A 13,948-nucleotide genomic window follows, 5' to 3' on the forward strand; every position below is an offset into this window, starting at 1 on the left:
TGATGATACAATGATGGAAGGAAGACTTGTGCTACTGTAGAAGATAAATGGCTGCAATAGGCATGGAAGGAATTAAGTCTTGCTTCTGCTCTTTCTCATGCAAACGCTGAACATGCAGAGCAGGGAGGGACCTTACAAGCTTGCATGGTAGCTCGTGTCAACGGGATTATTAAACACCAGTTTCTTCTGTAGGGAAGGGTGAGTGGGTGAGTAGGGCGTGGAGGAGTTGGGTGCTGTTGGCATTTGCAGTGGTCTTCTGCCCCTGTGTTCTTCTCCACAATGCGATTATATGTCTGTCTGCTTAATTTTCAGCTCATCAAAGCAGGGTCATGATGATTCTGTTTGTCCTGGAGATGGAGTGGGTGTTAAGCACCGGACAAGACAAACACTTCACGTGGCACTGTTCGGAGAGCGGCCAGCGGCTGGGAGGCTACCGCACCAGCGCAGGGGCCTGTGGCCTGCAGTATCCTTTGCTGAGCTCTCAGTTTTATTTCTGCTCCTTGGCACTTAAACAGCCTCTTTGCTTTATTTTTCTAGTTGTCCTCCAGAGTTTGCGCGTTGTATAGGTTCGATGCTTTGTGAGAGAAACCGTTATTTAAAGCCAATTTTAAAAACTGTCTGTTCTCCTTGCTTTGTCTCCTTAATGCGTGGTGGCATATTTAGGTCTAAGCATTTTTGAGCAAAACAATGGGCGATCTGCAACCTATTGTGGTCTACTATTGTAATAAATATGGACAGAGCCTTCATTTAAACATGCAGCGCATGCTTTCTTCTAAGAATTAACGGTAGCAAAGTAGGTCAGTGATCAGGTCAGTGTGCCTGTGTGTATGCATGGTAAAAATTAAATGACTTTAATATAAAATAATGAGTACTTGTCCTTCACTCTGGAACAGCCCACTATGTATTGGGAATTTGGGTTAACTAAAGAGGAAATGGCTCCAGAAATGGCACTCAGGTGGCTTATTCACCTAGAGCTGCCCCAGCTGCCTGACAATAAAAGAAATATTAATTCAGCTTTATTGCAAATGAAAAGGAAAGTGGAAAAGTATGAGCTCTTAGGCTGAAACCAGGGGTTAGCATAAACAGACTTTTAATGCCTTATAGTGTATGTGGTATAGATGATGTGTGTTCTGCTAGTTCATGGGAAGTGAGACTGACTCAAAATTAGTGTCTGAACACAGACTTGCTTTATATCATCTGGTCATTCAGCCAATCTAAATGGCATAAAGACTGAACTTAATTTTTAATTAAATTATAAATACTTTTGAAAGCATAATGGAGGAATTTGTTCTGTATTTCCTAAATCTCTCTAGAGAACGGACCATTTCAAGTGATTCAAAATTTTGGAGGGCACTTTAATTTGGGTCATCAGATCATGCTGGTGGAGGGCAGAGGAAGGGAGACAAATATTGCAAAAACCTTGCAGAACCAGGAATGTGGTTTTTTTCCCCAGTGTCCTGTGTGCATAAAATCAGTGCTAAGCAGTTGCTCCTTAAATATCCAGTATGGACTCTGAATGTGGAATTAAATTGGATGAAGAGGTCAGAATCTGTCCAGATAGGTGGTTCCAGTAGATGGTTGAATGGGTCCAGATTTTATTCAGTTTAGAATACGATGTGTGATGCACCTGATGTAGCTGACACTTCCCCAAATACGACATAAAACAATAGCCTGTATTTGTAAACTTAACTATAATGAACAAGCAGAAAACTAGTAATAGTTATTTTATACAATTTGGGGAAAGGAAAGAGAGACTGGACACCATCCAACTCTAGCACCTAAGTTAGAGAGCCTGGGGAGATGAATCCTCTGTTCATGGCGAAGGGCTACTTCAAGGGTGTTTCATAATAAAAACACAAATTGTGTCCTCTGGAATAGCCTCATTTTTTTCTCACTCTTTGGTTTTACTCAGGGAGACTACACTATTAATATGAACAGGTATGAGTTTGATGCCTAAAAGTACACTCTGAATAACTCCTTGAGACTGGAGCACTATTCATGAGGTTGCAGTATACTCGTGTTAAAAGAATTAACAAGTCATGAAAGGAATGTAAAGCTTGTATAAGCAATGTATTTTCCTCAGCATTTATCCGTCAGATTTGATGTGGAAACCCGGCATGTGTTTGTTGGTGATCATTCTGGGCAAGTGACCATACTCAAACTAGAGCAAGAGTCCTGCAGCCTTGTTACGACATTTAAGGGACACACAGGTGAGGCCTCAGGAGGAGACCCAATTTGGTTCTTCATCTGTGCTCAGCGTCATGGTGGTTTGACTCTCCTGTGAAACCCTAGGATGGCTTGTGTCACTGTATAGCCTGGAAGGGGGATAGACCTTAAACTGTCACTACAGCTCAGGGAAGTTTATTCTTTATTGGTAAAAATGAGAGTGATCAGACTTCTGATCAGAAAACTTCTATGGCAGAAAATGCCGCAATCAGTATCTGCTAATTAAAGCAGAGTGAGAGTAGAACAAGTTGTGGTAACTCTGGGGGCGAAAAGATGTTTCTCAAGGAACGACCCATATTGGTAGGTACTTTTACCCAAGTGGAATAGGCACATCTTGGAGGCACTAACTGCTTGTTTCACTGCTGAGACTTGTGCCCCATCACACTTTAAAAACAGCAACCCTGGGATGTGATCCTGCCATCTAACAGAAGAACTGGTGGTCATTGCTCAGTGTTTTCTCTCCGTACCCTTCCGCTCTGAATGCTAATAGCTCAATCACGAGGTAGCACAAGGTAGTTCAGTCCTCGTGCTAGGATACTGTGAAGACGCCTGTAATATTCCACCCTTGCTTCTCTTTTGTAATAAAGTCTATCTGTCTCCTGGAATGATGGAGATTAAAAGCTGTGTAGTCACACCATGACCATTCTTCTACCACAGTTTACTGTTCAGTGGATTCCTCCATGTGAGTGGCAGTGGAGCTCTCTGCCCGCAGAAGAGCAGAATGGGGCTTCAGTAGGTTTTCTAGGCTGTTAGTTTTCAACTGGCAAGCACAGTAGCTGCATGGCCTTTCCTAGAGAGACCTGCATTTTAATCACTATCTCTCCATATTTTTTGTTGTATCTTTATATTTAGCTACATTCCTGTCTTCCACTTTCTGTAATGAAATGACTGTTGTGTGCATCTCCTATTTCAGGTGGTGTCACTGCTCTCTGTTGGGACCCAATACAGCGAGTTTTATTCTCAGGCAGTTCTGATCATTCCATTATAATGTGGGATATTGGAGGAAGAAAAGGAACAGCCATCGAGCTGCAAGGACATAAGTACGTTCAAAGCCCTTCCTCCTGCTTTTATGGGAGAAAAGCTAAAGGCAGAAGCCACATCTGGAAACAAACAGCCCAAAGGTTACAGTCTTCACATGCCTCAAGCTTGTATGTGTGACTCCCTGTGGTCCATATACAACTGGAATAAGTTGCTTATAGTAAGTTTTTCAGCGTTGGGCCCACAGGCTGGTTTGAGAGTCTGCAAAGGGTGGTGAAGGAAGGCACAATATCTATTGTCCTGAACGTGTTATGCCAGAGCTTGCACCTTTGTTGGAAAGAGGAGAGTCCTCAAACGAGAACAGCTGCAGAGAAATTCTCACTTTTTAGGTGTCAAGGTCTTTCCTTCCCCTAGAGGGAGCATCAGGCTTGGACATTTAGCCCCTTTTTCCTCCACGCTAACTTTTTCCATGCCACTTTATGTACAGCCTGAATTCTAAGTAATGTGCTTTACCCATAGAGGCCTTCACCATCTCGTCAATGCAAAGAGACTTCATCTTTGCACATACAGACCTCACATTTGCGTAGCATAGTCGAAGTCTTTGAAGAAGAGCAAGCCTGTGCTGGGCATTGAGTAGAGATCAGAATGGCTCTAGTTGCAATGACCTCCTAGCCTTTTAACACTGGCAATGCAACAAGTTTGCTTCTGTGTATTGGGAGTGCATATATGTGGGACTTGCGTGCCAGGTTCAGGTCTGGAGAGGCAAAATCCCATGGTGGTTTTGGTCTAACAGTTTCTTACCTATTCATACGTTTCTTTTGAGTGATGCTGCACTCTGCTGAGCAATTTGGATGCCGCTGGGATTTCAGAGCACTGCAGAGCTCTTGCTGAAATTCCCAGATCACCCTTGTACCCTACCAGTGGTGCTTGCTAATGCACCACTGCTAGATTTATTGCTGTGGAAATTAGTTCTCCTAATATGAAGTTAGCCCCTGGATCTTAATCATAGATTCATAGAATAGTTTGGGTTGGAAGGAACCTTTAAAGGTCATCTAGTCCAGCTCCCCTGCAATAAGCAGGGGCATCTTCAACTAGATCTGTGGCACGGCTGTTGGTTGGCACTGTATAGTATAGAGACCTGGTCCTAAGGACAACAGGGACTAAGAAACGTTTCACCTGGTGGTGCCACTGGTGTCGGCAGGCGGGCACTGTGAAGGCAGGCTGTGTTGTACCAAACTGTCCCGTAAATGCATTCCTCTCTGGAGGAGCAGCCATATGCACAAGCAAACGTGTTAGCATGAAAGTCCTTTGAGTAGATGAGACCAGTGGTGTTAGCAAAGAAAACCAAAAGTTATGGGATAGTTCCAGTCACTGTATGCTCGGTTACTGATTATTCTTAATCTTGTTTTTTCTATAACAAGTGTTGTACAGTCTTTGTTTCCCAGGTTGTAAATAGCTTGAGATGAGGCCTGGTTTTCTTCCTTGTATGAAGGAATAAGCACAGCTTGGGGGTTTAAACTGCATTATTTTTCCCACGTTGCTTTTTCCTTAAAAGAAGAAGCAAAAGCACCTAAATCTTCCACGTTACCTTGGGAAGGCTTAGGAACAACTTAGTGATTCCTATATTATTTTTGAAACTCTCTATGCTTGTTAGTGCTAAAAGAAAATCTTCAGTAGTTCCTCAGTGCTTCATTCCTAGATGTTGCAGAGATTTACAAAAACAAAGTTGTTACTGACTTTGTAACAAGAAGGTACCTTACCGGGGCTGCATTTATGCATCCAGATGTGCCTGCGGAGAGGTCTGGAGCTGCAGCTCTGTTCAGGCTTCCCAGTGCAGCTGGGACCTCCCACCTCAGGAGCAGCAAAAGTAGTTATCAGAACAGGTCTTTGCTTTTGTGGATGCTGCCCAGATGAGCAACACTCTGGTTCTGGTCCCAGCTGGACAGCAAAGACTGATTTGCATTCAATGGATGCCACGTACAGTGAGGGGGGGGAGGGAAACATATGGGCAAACAAGTGGTTTATGCTGCTTTATTGTATATTCTATGCTTACTTGTGTGCCAGCCATAGATGGTTGATTAATAACTGTCTCGTTTCTTTTTCAGCGATAAAGTTCAGTCTCTCTCCTATGCTCACCACACTCGGCAGCTCATCTCCTGTGGTGCAGATGGGGGAATCGTCGTCTGGAACATGGATGTTGAGAGGCAGGAGGTAGATACTCGGTTCTTGTCGATTTGGTCTGAAACAGTCTTGGGAAGAAGGGGCCTTGCTAAAATGTGCAACTTTCAACCTGAACAAGATCATTCCAGGCTTTAAAAATGTTTTTGGACATGCTCCAGTTGTTATACAGCAATTATGCCATGCCTTTGATAATATGGTACAGGGGAAATTGTCTGGCAGAAAATACATATTAAGTAGGCTTCTAAATGGCTCTTACCCTTTACATTACTGCTCTGAAAGACATCCTCTGAGGAGGGTATTGTGAGATGTACTGCTTTGTTTTTCAGAACATCATGAGAAATATTATCAGTTCAGAGGTAAATGGATGGATTGATAATTATTAGGGGTTTTTAAGAAAACAAACCACGAAAGCTCTTTGTCATCTCTGCAAACCTGCAACCCAGGTTCCTTTTTTCCTGTTCTTGCTAAAAAGACATTGAACTAGGGCTTCAATCTCACCCGCTACTTGGTCTTGCTTCCCTCCGGTGTAACCATGTAGAAGTGGGGTAAACGATGACTTTGCTGATCCAGACAGTAAGATTTCGCCCACACCCTCCTAACTGCTTTTGTGCTACATGGCCGATGAATGTAAGCGGGTGCAAAAACTCACCCTGGGTCTTTGGCGCTGTGGGAGCAGCCTCCGCTCGGCAATTTCTGAGACCTGACTCAGAGAGGGGGAGCAAGCGCCGTGATGAGTGAGTCAGGCATCAGCTCTGCTCGGCAGCGTGGCAAATCCTGGTAACATGAGTCACGGCAAACCTCAACCCTGCTCCTGCAGGGGGTAGGAAGGCACCCCGAGTCCCCGCGGTGGGTAGGTCTGAGCAGGGCTTTTGGCAGCATGGGCTTTCACCAGCTTTGCTGGTTCTCAAGGGTTTTGGCCTCCCCGGGTCATGTGTGTCTCCCTGGAGCAAGGAGGAAAGCTAAGTGGAAAATTGGATTTTAAAAAACCACTGAAATAGGCCTAGGCAGGAACTGAGATCCCTTTTTTATGTGAATTAGCATTCTAGTTGGCTCTCTTTAATTGCTAATCTAATGGCCAATTATGTCATCAGCTCCAAAATTGAAACGAAAGCAGAGCGGCTTCCTCCTTCCCAACAGATGTTTCCTTTTTGCTGCAACTCGAACATCCAGAAATGAAAACCTTTATGTGCTGCCTTCAAAAGGCTACAGTAAGGGTTAAGACTGGCTTGTTGCAAAACAGGCAGCAATGCTGTGAGAAGGCTGGTTTAAAAAGTGGAGGAGAAATATAATTAGCTAAATGAGGGCTTAGCAGCAGGTGCTAACGGGTGCGCTGCTTTCTCTGACTATGTGGCTATGTGGGCTTGTTCATGTTATCAGTAGCGCAATAGGGTGTTCACAGTGCTAAACCACCCCTGAAACATGACCCTTTGAGATTTTAATACCAAACCTTGGTTTGGGGTCCTGGATTTTGGCTTTGGTATTTTTGCCCTTATTTAAGGCTTTTCTCCATGTGATGTGTGCTCAGTACTCACTTTGATGCTATCAGATTTTCCCACGTCTCTGAGATTGCATTAGAGTGAATTAAGGCATTTTAGCCCTTGATTCTTTATTTTAATCTCTGTTTTTAAAAAGCTGTAAGAAGACAACATCTGAAAGATGCTAGAAGCTGCATTTCTATTTGACTACAAAGCGGTTACTTGTCACAAGCAAAATGTTGTCTTCATCATCTATAGTGTTCAGATACTTAAGAGATGAAAACTTATACACGCAGATGTAAATCTGTAGGCATTAAACAGAAAGACTCTTGTGGGTAGAAAAGACAAGGATTTGCCCCAGCAGAATGAACTGCCTTCAGAGGAACTGGCAGAAGCTGAAGCAGGCAGTTGCTTTATTGCTGGGGGTCAAAGCTATCCTGGGAGCTGAGGGTCTCCATGGACCTTGCCTTATCTTTGCCTGGCTTTTGTATTATTTTTAATTCTTAATCTCAGCTGTGTTTCCTTCCATTTTAAATTGCAGCATGTGAGAAACAGTGGCTCTGATAAGACAACTGCAGTTTGCTAATAGCACTTCCTCACAAAGTATTAAACATTGTTCAGTGTTTATTTAATCTCTTGGGGTTGGTGGGGCTGGTGGGAGCGTGTTGCAGTGGTGCCGAGGCAGGGCTGTCCTGGTCTGGCTGGGGCTGCTCTGCTGGGGGAACAGGATGGACCTGCTTGCCAGCACCAGCTTTGGGCTGAACTCTTGTCCTGGTGGGGCGGAGAAAGGAGCAGAAGTCATCTGCTGGGAAGGAGTGTCACTCTTGCTAGGCCAGGTTAGGACAGACAGACTGACAGCCAGCTGGAGAGGGGTCAAGAGCCAAGACTCTTCCCGAGTCTCACATCCCCCAGAAGGTTTCCTAAACATTGTGGGGAGACGCACTGCATCCCCCCCAGCAGGTCAAGTGTCTTGTTGCAAGACAAGTGTCAGGGGACACAAACGTAGGGGAGGAGATCAGCTGCCCCCTCCATGTGCCCCCCTGCCACTTCAGGCGTTTCCTGAGCTCCTTCAGGGCCTGGCAAGACTTGGCTTCCCTACAGGGCGTCTGGTCCGTGCTACTCTGCACAGCAAAACCTGGCTGCAGGAGAGAGAAGTGCCTTTAATATTTTCTTTCTTTTCTTTAAATTTTCTTACCTGCTTCATCCACAGCGTGAGTGCAAAGCTACATGCCATGTTAGGAAACAGAAGACCTTTCTTCCATCATCTTTGTGTAAAAGCAGGGAAAAGAGCTGGTTTGGGTTTGAGGCTTGTTTGGGTGAATCTCATCTTTCTCACCCCTATGTGTGATTTGTAGCACAGATACCTCTGACAGCAGGAACGCCTCTTACAGTATTAAAGAAAGAAATAATAATAATAAAAAAAAAACCACATCAGCATTTCAGATACCTTCCCCTTCCCTCCAGATGAGTAGCTTGGCTATTGGAAATACTAATTGCCCCCAGTTCCCACCAGAGGCAATAGCAGATGGTAAATGCTGTCCAGACAGGACAGAATATTTTTATATGCTTAATTCCAGATTTGGAGAGGTGGGGGAGGCTTGTTTGTTCCTGGGTTATTTTTATGGTCTTATAATCGAACTCTGCTTCATGATTTGGGTGAGAAGTGTTCCTCCCGTGTCCTTCAAGGCTCAGAGCTGAGCCAGAAAAGACATCCCAGGGAACAGTCAGGCATCTTGTGAAAATAGGGATTTTAAATTAAGTTTAGCTGGCCACATTACCGCACCTCAATACATCTTTCTTGTCCTCTCTCTAGGCTCCATTGGAAGCTCTTCTGTTTGTTCCTCACTCCCACTTTGTGTTTATGTGTGTATGTGTTGCAGACTCCGGAGTGGCTGGATAGTGATTCCTGTCAAAAATGTGACCAGCCTTTCTTCTGGAACTTCAAGCAAATGTGGGACAGCAAGAAAATAGGCCTCAGGCAGGTTTGTATGCATCCTTTGGTGTGTTAACATGGTGCAATTAGGCTTTTCTCTCATAATAGATCGTGGTAACCTTTTTTCCCCTAAAGCCTTGAGAACTTGCACTTTGTTCTTTCACTGAGTGCTTGATAGTGTGACAGTGGGCTCCCCTCCGCTGAGGCTTGATTTTGTGGTCGGGAGGAACACACTTCTTTTTTCTACTTTTTTTTTTTTACCCCCCCAGCCAGTCCTGATAACAAATGCATGTTATAGGCCTTGGGCTGAGTAAATTGTTTTTGGGCCTTCCATGGATTTTGCCATGTGGGATTTTGCTTATTGTTAGTTGAATGTGTTGTAGAAATAAATTTGCAGCTGATTTTTGGAGATTGTGCTGGAACAAAAGCTGTTTTCAATGAGGTTGGGTAAACATCTGTAACTGCTCAGGCTGTGTTGGAAAAGACTTATTGGTCTGTTTGGAACATGTTGCTGCGTTTTCCTGCCCAGCAGGAGAGGACCATGGGATTGCAGACTTTCGGGAGAGGGGCTTAAAAATACTGAAAGGGATGTTCTCATGGAGCTTGGAGAAGTCAGGTGTCTGGGGCAGAGCTGAGCTGCATCTTCTTTTTATGTAATGCTCATCACCGCAGAGCCTGGCTCTCCTACAGCTGGCAAGGCAGCCTTGCGGTCCTACACAGCCAGTGCATGAGAAAACATGAGGCGGGTAGCATCAAAATGCAGAAACACTAGTGCTCCTGGGGCTGAAAATGGCCAAAGGAGCTGATCGAGATGCTTAGGGGGTAGATGTTTATACTTAGAGGCTGGGAATGGACTCCAGAATGAGACTGTGCTAATGTAGCCCTGTCCTATCTCGACCTGGAGATGTTTTAAAGTGTCATGTGCTGCTGAGTGGTGGTGTCATCCCCTATGGCCCAAAGTGAGACTCCCAGGGACAGGGGTAGTTACAGCTCCCAGCCCTGCAGCAGATGCCCAGCTGGCTGGGACACATCTCCTGGATGTGTAGGGGGGCTCTTTGTCCTGTCCTCTCGTCTCTAGCTGTGCTAACAAAAAGAGGACAGCTTGGACTTTCTTCTTCCAACTTCTACCCTGTTGAAAACCCCCTGTAACACTGGTCACACTCAGCGTAGAAGCCCTGACCCACAGCTACATCCACAGATGTCAAGTGGTGGAGGTCGCAATGATTTACTGGGTGATGTATGGTGTCACCCTGGAGCTTAGGAGAGAGGTAGAGTCCACCTAGCCTGCGTATTGCTTTATCTGCCACTTCCCACTGTCCATGCTAATGATCAGCTGCTGCTTGCCCCAAGTAGTGGAGGAGGGGGAAAAGAGTACGATTTCCCCCCGCCCCCATTTATTCTGAAGTCCTTGCCTGTTTTCCTTCATCTTCCCTGGAAGAGTCACTTTCCTGTTTGCTGCAGCCCCGGCTGGGTCTTGCTGAAGGGAGACGGTAGAGCCAGTGGGACCTGAGCAGTGATCTGGGTTTGTGGCTGAAGATGTCTTTCCGCATGTTATCTCCTACAGCATCACTGCCGGAAGTGTGGGAAAGCCGTGTGTGGCAAATGCAGCTCCAAGCGCTCCTCCATCCCGCTGATGGGGTTCGAGTTCGAAGTGAGAGTCTGCGATAGCTGTCACGAGTCCATAACGGATGAAGAGTAAGTGTGGACACTGAGCCAGCTTGCACCGGAGTGGGGCAAAGCTCCTGCAACTGGGAGGGCCTGGGTGGATGTGAGGCTCTAGGAGGGAGCAGCCTGGTGGGGTGGTCCCTGGGCTCTTTCAGCAAGATAAGCCTCTGCGGTGCCTACCAAACCGGGAGGGATAGAGAGCCCTCCACCCCTGCTCCTCTCGTGCTGGAAAGGTCTCAAAGTGGAGTTTATAGAGAGGTTGCTGAATTAATGACTTACAAATACTTATTTCGCGAATAGAGAACGTTTTGGGGGAAAATCCTGCAGTCACAGTCTTTGCTGACTTTTGGATTTCTTTCTTCAGGCGGGCGCCCACAGCTACTTTCCACGACAGTAAGCACAACATCGTTCACGTACACTTTGATGCCACCAGGGGATGGCTGTTGACCTCGGGGACAGACAAGGTTATTAAGGTAGGAGCGAGGAGCTTGCTGTAGCTCCTGTATTTCATTTCCCCTTCCTCTCCCGTGTTGTTGCAGGTATGCCCTACCTGCTTTCTTCCACCCAGAGACCTCTCACTGATGGACTTCTGCCCAATAAGGACCAAGGAGGTCTTGGTCTATGAAGTTATTGCCTGAAGGGTCTGGGACAAGTGCTCACTGTAGCTTTTCCTCTGGGAAGGCAAACTGTATTTCAACATGACGAATCTTTGTGTGGCTAGGTAAAGAAATAGCTAAAATAATGAATATGTTTATAACAAAGCTTGAATAATTTTAAAAAATGTGTTATGACTATGCTAATCATTCAAGTTAACAATATAGCGTGGGTTTTTTGGTTTCCCTTAAGGCCAGCTATGAACCTGGCTCATAAGGTTAAAGCATAGTGACATACAGAATGTCATTTGGTCAACCTTCACCAGTCTGACATGAGTGCTGGAAAATGAAATCAAACTTCTTCAGACTTGCTGCATCCACCTCTAACCATGTAGCCTCTCTTAAGCAAAAAAAAGGTGCAAACTATTTAGAGATTACATTATATACTATATTTTATTATCTTTTACCATTATTCACTATGTTGTTATATTTTATTGTATTAACAGTTGTGGGATATGACACCAGTAGTGTCTTGATGGTACATCAGTGGAACTTGAAAGGTGATATTTACAGAAGAAACAGATTTCCTAACCCTAATCGTACTGCAGAAGATAGATAACGCTGGGTGCATACGGCAGATGAGAAAGGAACTAATGCGTTTACAATGATTTTACATCCTCTGCTTGATCAAGGCTGAACATTTGCACGAAGACTCTTTCCACTTATTCTCAAAATATACAAGAAGGTATTTTTTTAACTAATGGTTTGTACAATCTGACTTTGGTTGTCTTGAGTTTGGAAAATCCATGTGCGGTGCAATTTTTAGTTTTTATATTTCACTATGTCAGGATACTTGCTGCTTTGTACAGAGGGTTCTTGGGTTGTGTCTTACCATGTGAGTTTTCGGTATCAACATACTGTATAAGGCAATCAGCTCTCCCCGCAGCGAGTACCTATTGATTTGGGATGTTTCTGCTGACCATGCTCTCTTCAGTGGAGGAACTCCAGGCGCGACGTTGCATGTTCTCCAGGTGCACCACCAAGGAGCTGATGGACTACTGCAGTTCCTAAAAGGGCTCTACCATCTACTTGTCCTAGCGGACATCATCCAGAGAGCATTTTATTGGTTTGTAGTAGCTAAAATCCAGCTTCCTGCCTCTTTCCTTGCTGCACAAGTCGCAAAACCAGGGGGCAGGTTGCTTAGCAACTAATTTATACAAAAACTGAAATAGTTTTCCTTCTCAGAGCATTACAAGGAGCACACAGACCCATTTGAGTTTGATGAGGCTGACAGGCTGATTCAAATTAAATTATTGGCAACAGGAACTTTTGGGAGTGTGTGCCATGGGGGGGGTGCAGATCTAAAACTGGTCTAGGTCTGAGAAGTCTGGTTTACCTCTACCTCTACCTTGCGCAGCAACATTTCAGCATTTATACCTGTCTGTGTTGTTGAGATGAATTTGATTTTCCTGTTTTCCATATGGTTAGTCATATTTATTTTTTAAAATGCTGATGGCTTTTATTAATTCCCTCTATAGACCAGAAACTGATATTGCTGAATGACGCTCATTGTCCTGTTGTCATATTTTATGGTTTCTTTTAAAAATAAAAAGTATTTAAAAACCTGGATTGACCAAAATTACCTTTTTAGAAGGATGTTGTCAAGATAAATAAACAAAAAAAGCCCTTTTTTCCAAAGGGATCTTATCTGAAGAGTCAACTCTCTGTTCCTTAATCGATTTCACTTTTTAGCATGCTATTGCTGATGCACTTCAAAGAAGCTGGTGTAGAGAACAGAACTGCAGACCAGACCTAGGGCTTTCCTTTATCTCCTATTTCAGCAGGACTTGTGGTCTGTAGCTGCTGCAACACAACAGACGGTGCTCAGTCTTGCCCCATTTTGGACTTTACTTTTCCCCTCTAAAGTGGGGAGGCCATGATGTTTACCACTACAGAGCACATTGCTACCTAGAGAAGCCTTGTGTTTTCCCTTGAGTGATAACCCCAAAAGAAAATAAAGCTTCTCCTTTGTTTGCCTGGCAGTAATTCACTTTTGAGGAAACAAAAAGGTTAACACAATCCATGGCATTACTTCTACACCGGTGAGCTGCCGCAGTAAAGGGTGAGTGGACTTTCATGTGCGTGTCACAGGACTGCTACATATTTTCAGGGAAAATTATCTTTTTAAACATCCTATAAACTGTGCTTAAGCATTTTGTAGTCATGTTCTCTGAAATGAGGCCACCTTGGCTTTCCTGGTCACACAGCCTGTTGTTGGTTCCCCACTAGGCAGCATATTTTAAAGCATATTTTCAAACATAATTCACACAGCACTAAAAAGATTCTTTTTCCAGCTTGAATGTTAATTGTTTTCTAAGTCCTCCCACTTTCTCTCCTGGAAGCTAGAAGCTTGTTTCCTCTTGGAAGGCTTTTCGTTACACCTTATGCATGTTTTCTGATGACTGAAGTGTTCTTGGCTGACAAAGCTATGCAAGACGAGCAAGTCGCCTGCCAATATTTCATTCCAGCTGGAGAAGATGTGTGAAACTTTGCTGGACTACGCTCTTCCACATTACCTTGGGCTCAGGGCCTTTCGGCTGAAGACCTGACTTGCTTTGCTGTGCAGGGAGTATCTGTCATGGTGGCAGAAACATGGGAGCACCGAAGTGAACTTAAATCACTGTTCAGCGCTCTGTTCCTGAGGAGATGTAGCGGTTGCAACAAGCCTGGGACTCCAGCGTGAATTGTGCTTACACTGATGGAGTGGTGGAGTCAGCAAGCTGAGGATCTGCCCCTGAATCAATGCCTAGTCCTTTTGAACATGTAACATTCAAACAAAGGTGAGGAATCGACTCCAAAGGAGACTAAATTTGGGAGTGAGGTGTGTTTGGACTGCT

General features: G+C 44.6%; 1 protein-coding gene across 2 annotated transcripts in view; it reads left to right on the top strand.

Annotated features, from left to right (window-relative positions):
• Window positions 1-13,012, top strand: part of WDFY2 (WD repeat and FYVE domain containing 2) — a 68,098-nt gene extending 55,086 nt beyond the window's left edge. The window contains exons 5-12 of one of the 2 annotated variants that reach the window (XM_072850271.1): window positions 313-463; window positions 2,098-2,210; window positions 3,140-3,266; window positions 5,310-5,415; window positions 8,741-8,842; window positions 10,358-10,488; window positions 10,823-10,931; window positions 11,558-13,011. In XM_072850271.1, coding sequence (XP_072706372.1) covers window positions 313-463; window positions 2,098-2,210; window positions 3,140-3,266; window positions 5,310-5,415; window positions 8,741-8,842; window positions 10,358-10,488; window positions 10,823-10,931; window positions 11,558-11,587 — 869 coding nt within the window. In that variant the 3' untranslated portion in view covers window positions 11,588-13,011. Of the gene's footprint in view, window positions 1-312; window positions 464-2,097; window positions 2,211-3,139; window positions 3,267-5,309; window positions 5,416-8,740; window positions 8,843-10,357; window positions 10,489-10,822; window positions 10,932-11,557 lie in introns of both variants that reach the window. The other variant, XM_072850272.1, reaches the window with a different exon arrangement.
• The last annotated feature ends 936 nt before the right edge of the window (window positions 13,013-13,948 follow it).

This window comes from Ciconia boyciana, chromosome 1, assembly GCF_034638445.1.
Source record: "Ciconia boyciana chromosome 1, ASM3463844v1, whole genome shotgun sequence".
NCBI classification, from domain to species: domain Eukaryota; kingdom Metazoa; phylum Chordata; class Aves; order Ciconiiformes; family Ciconiidae; genus Ciconia; species Ciconia boyciana.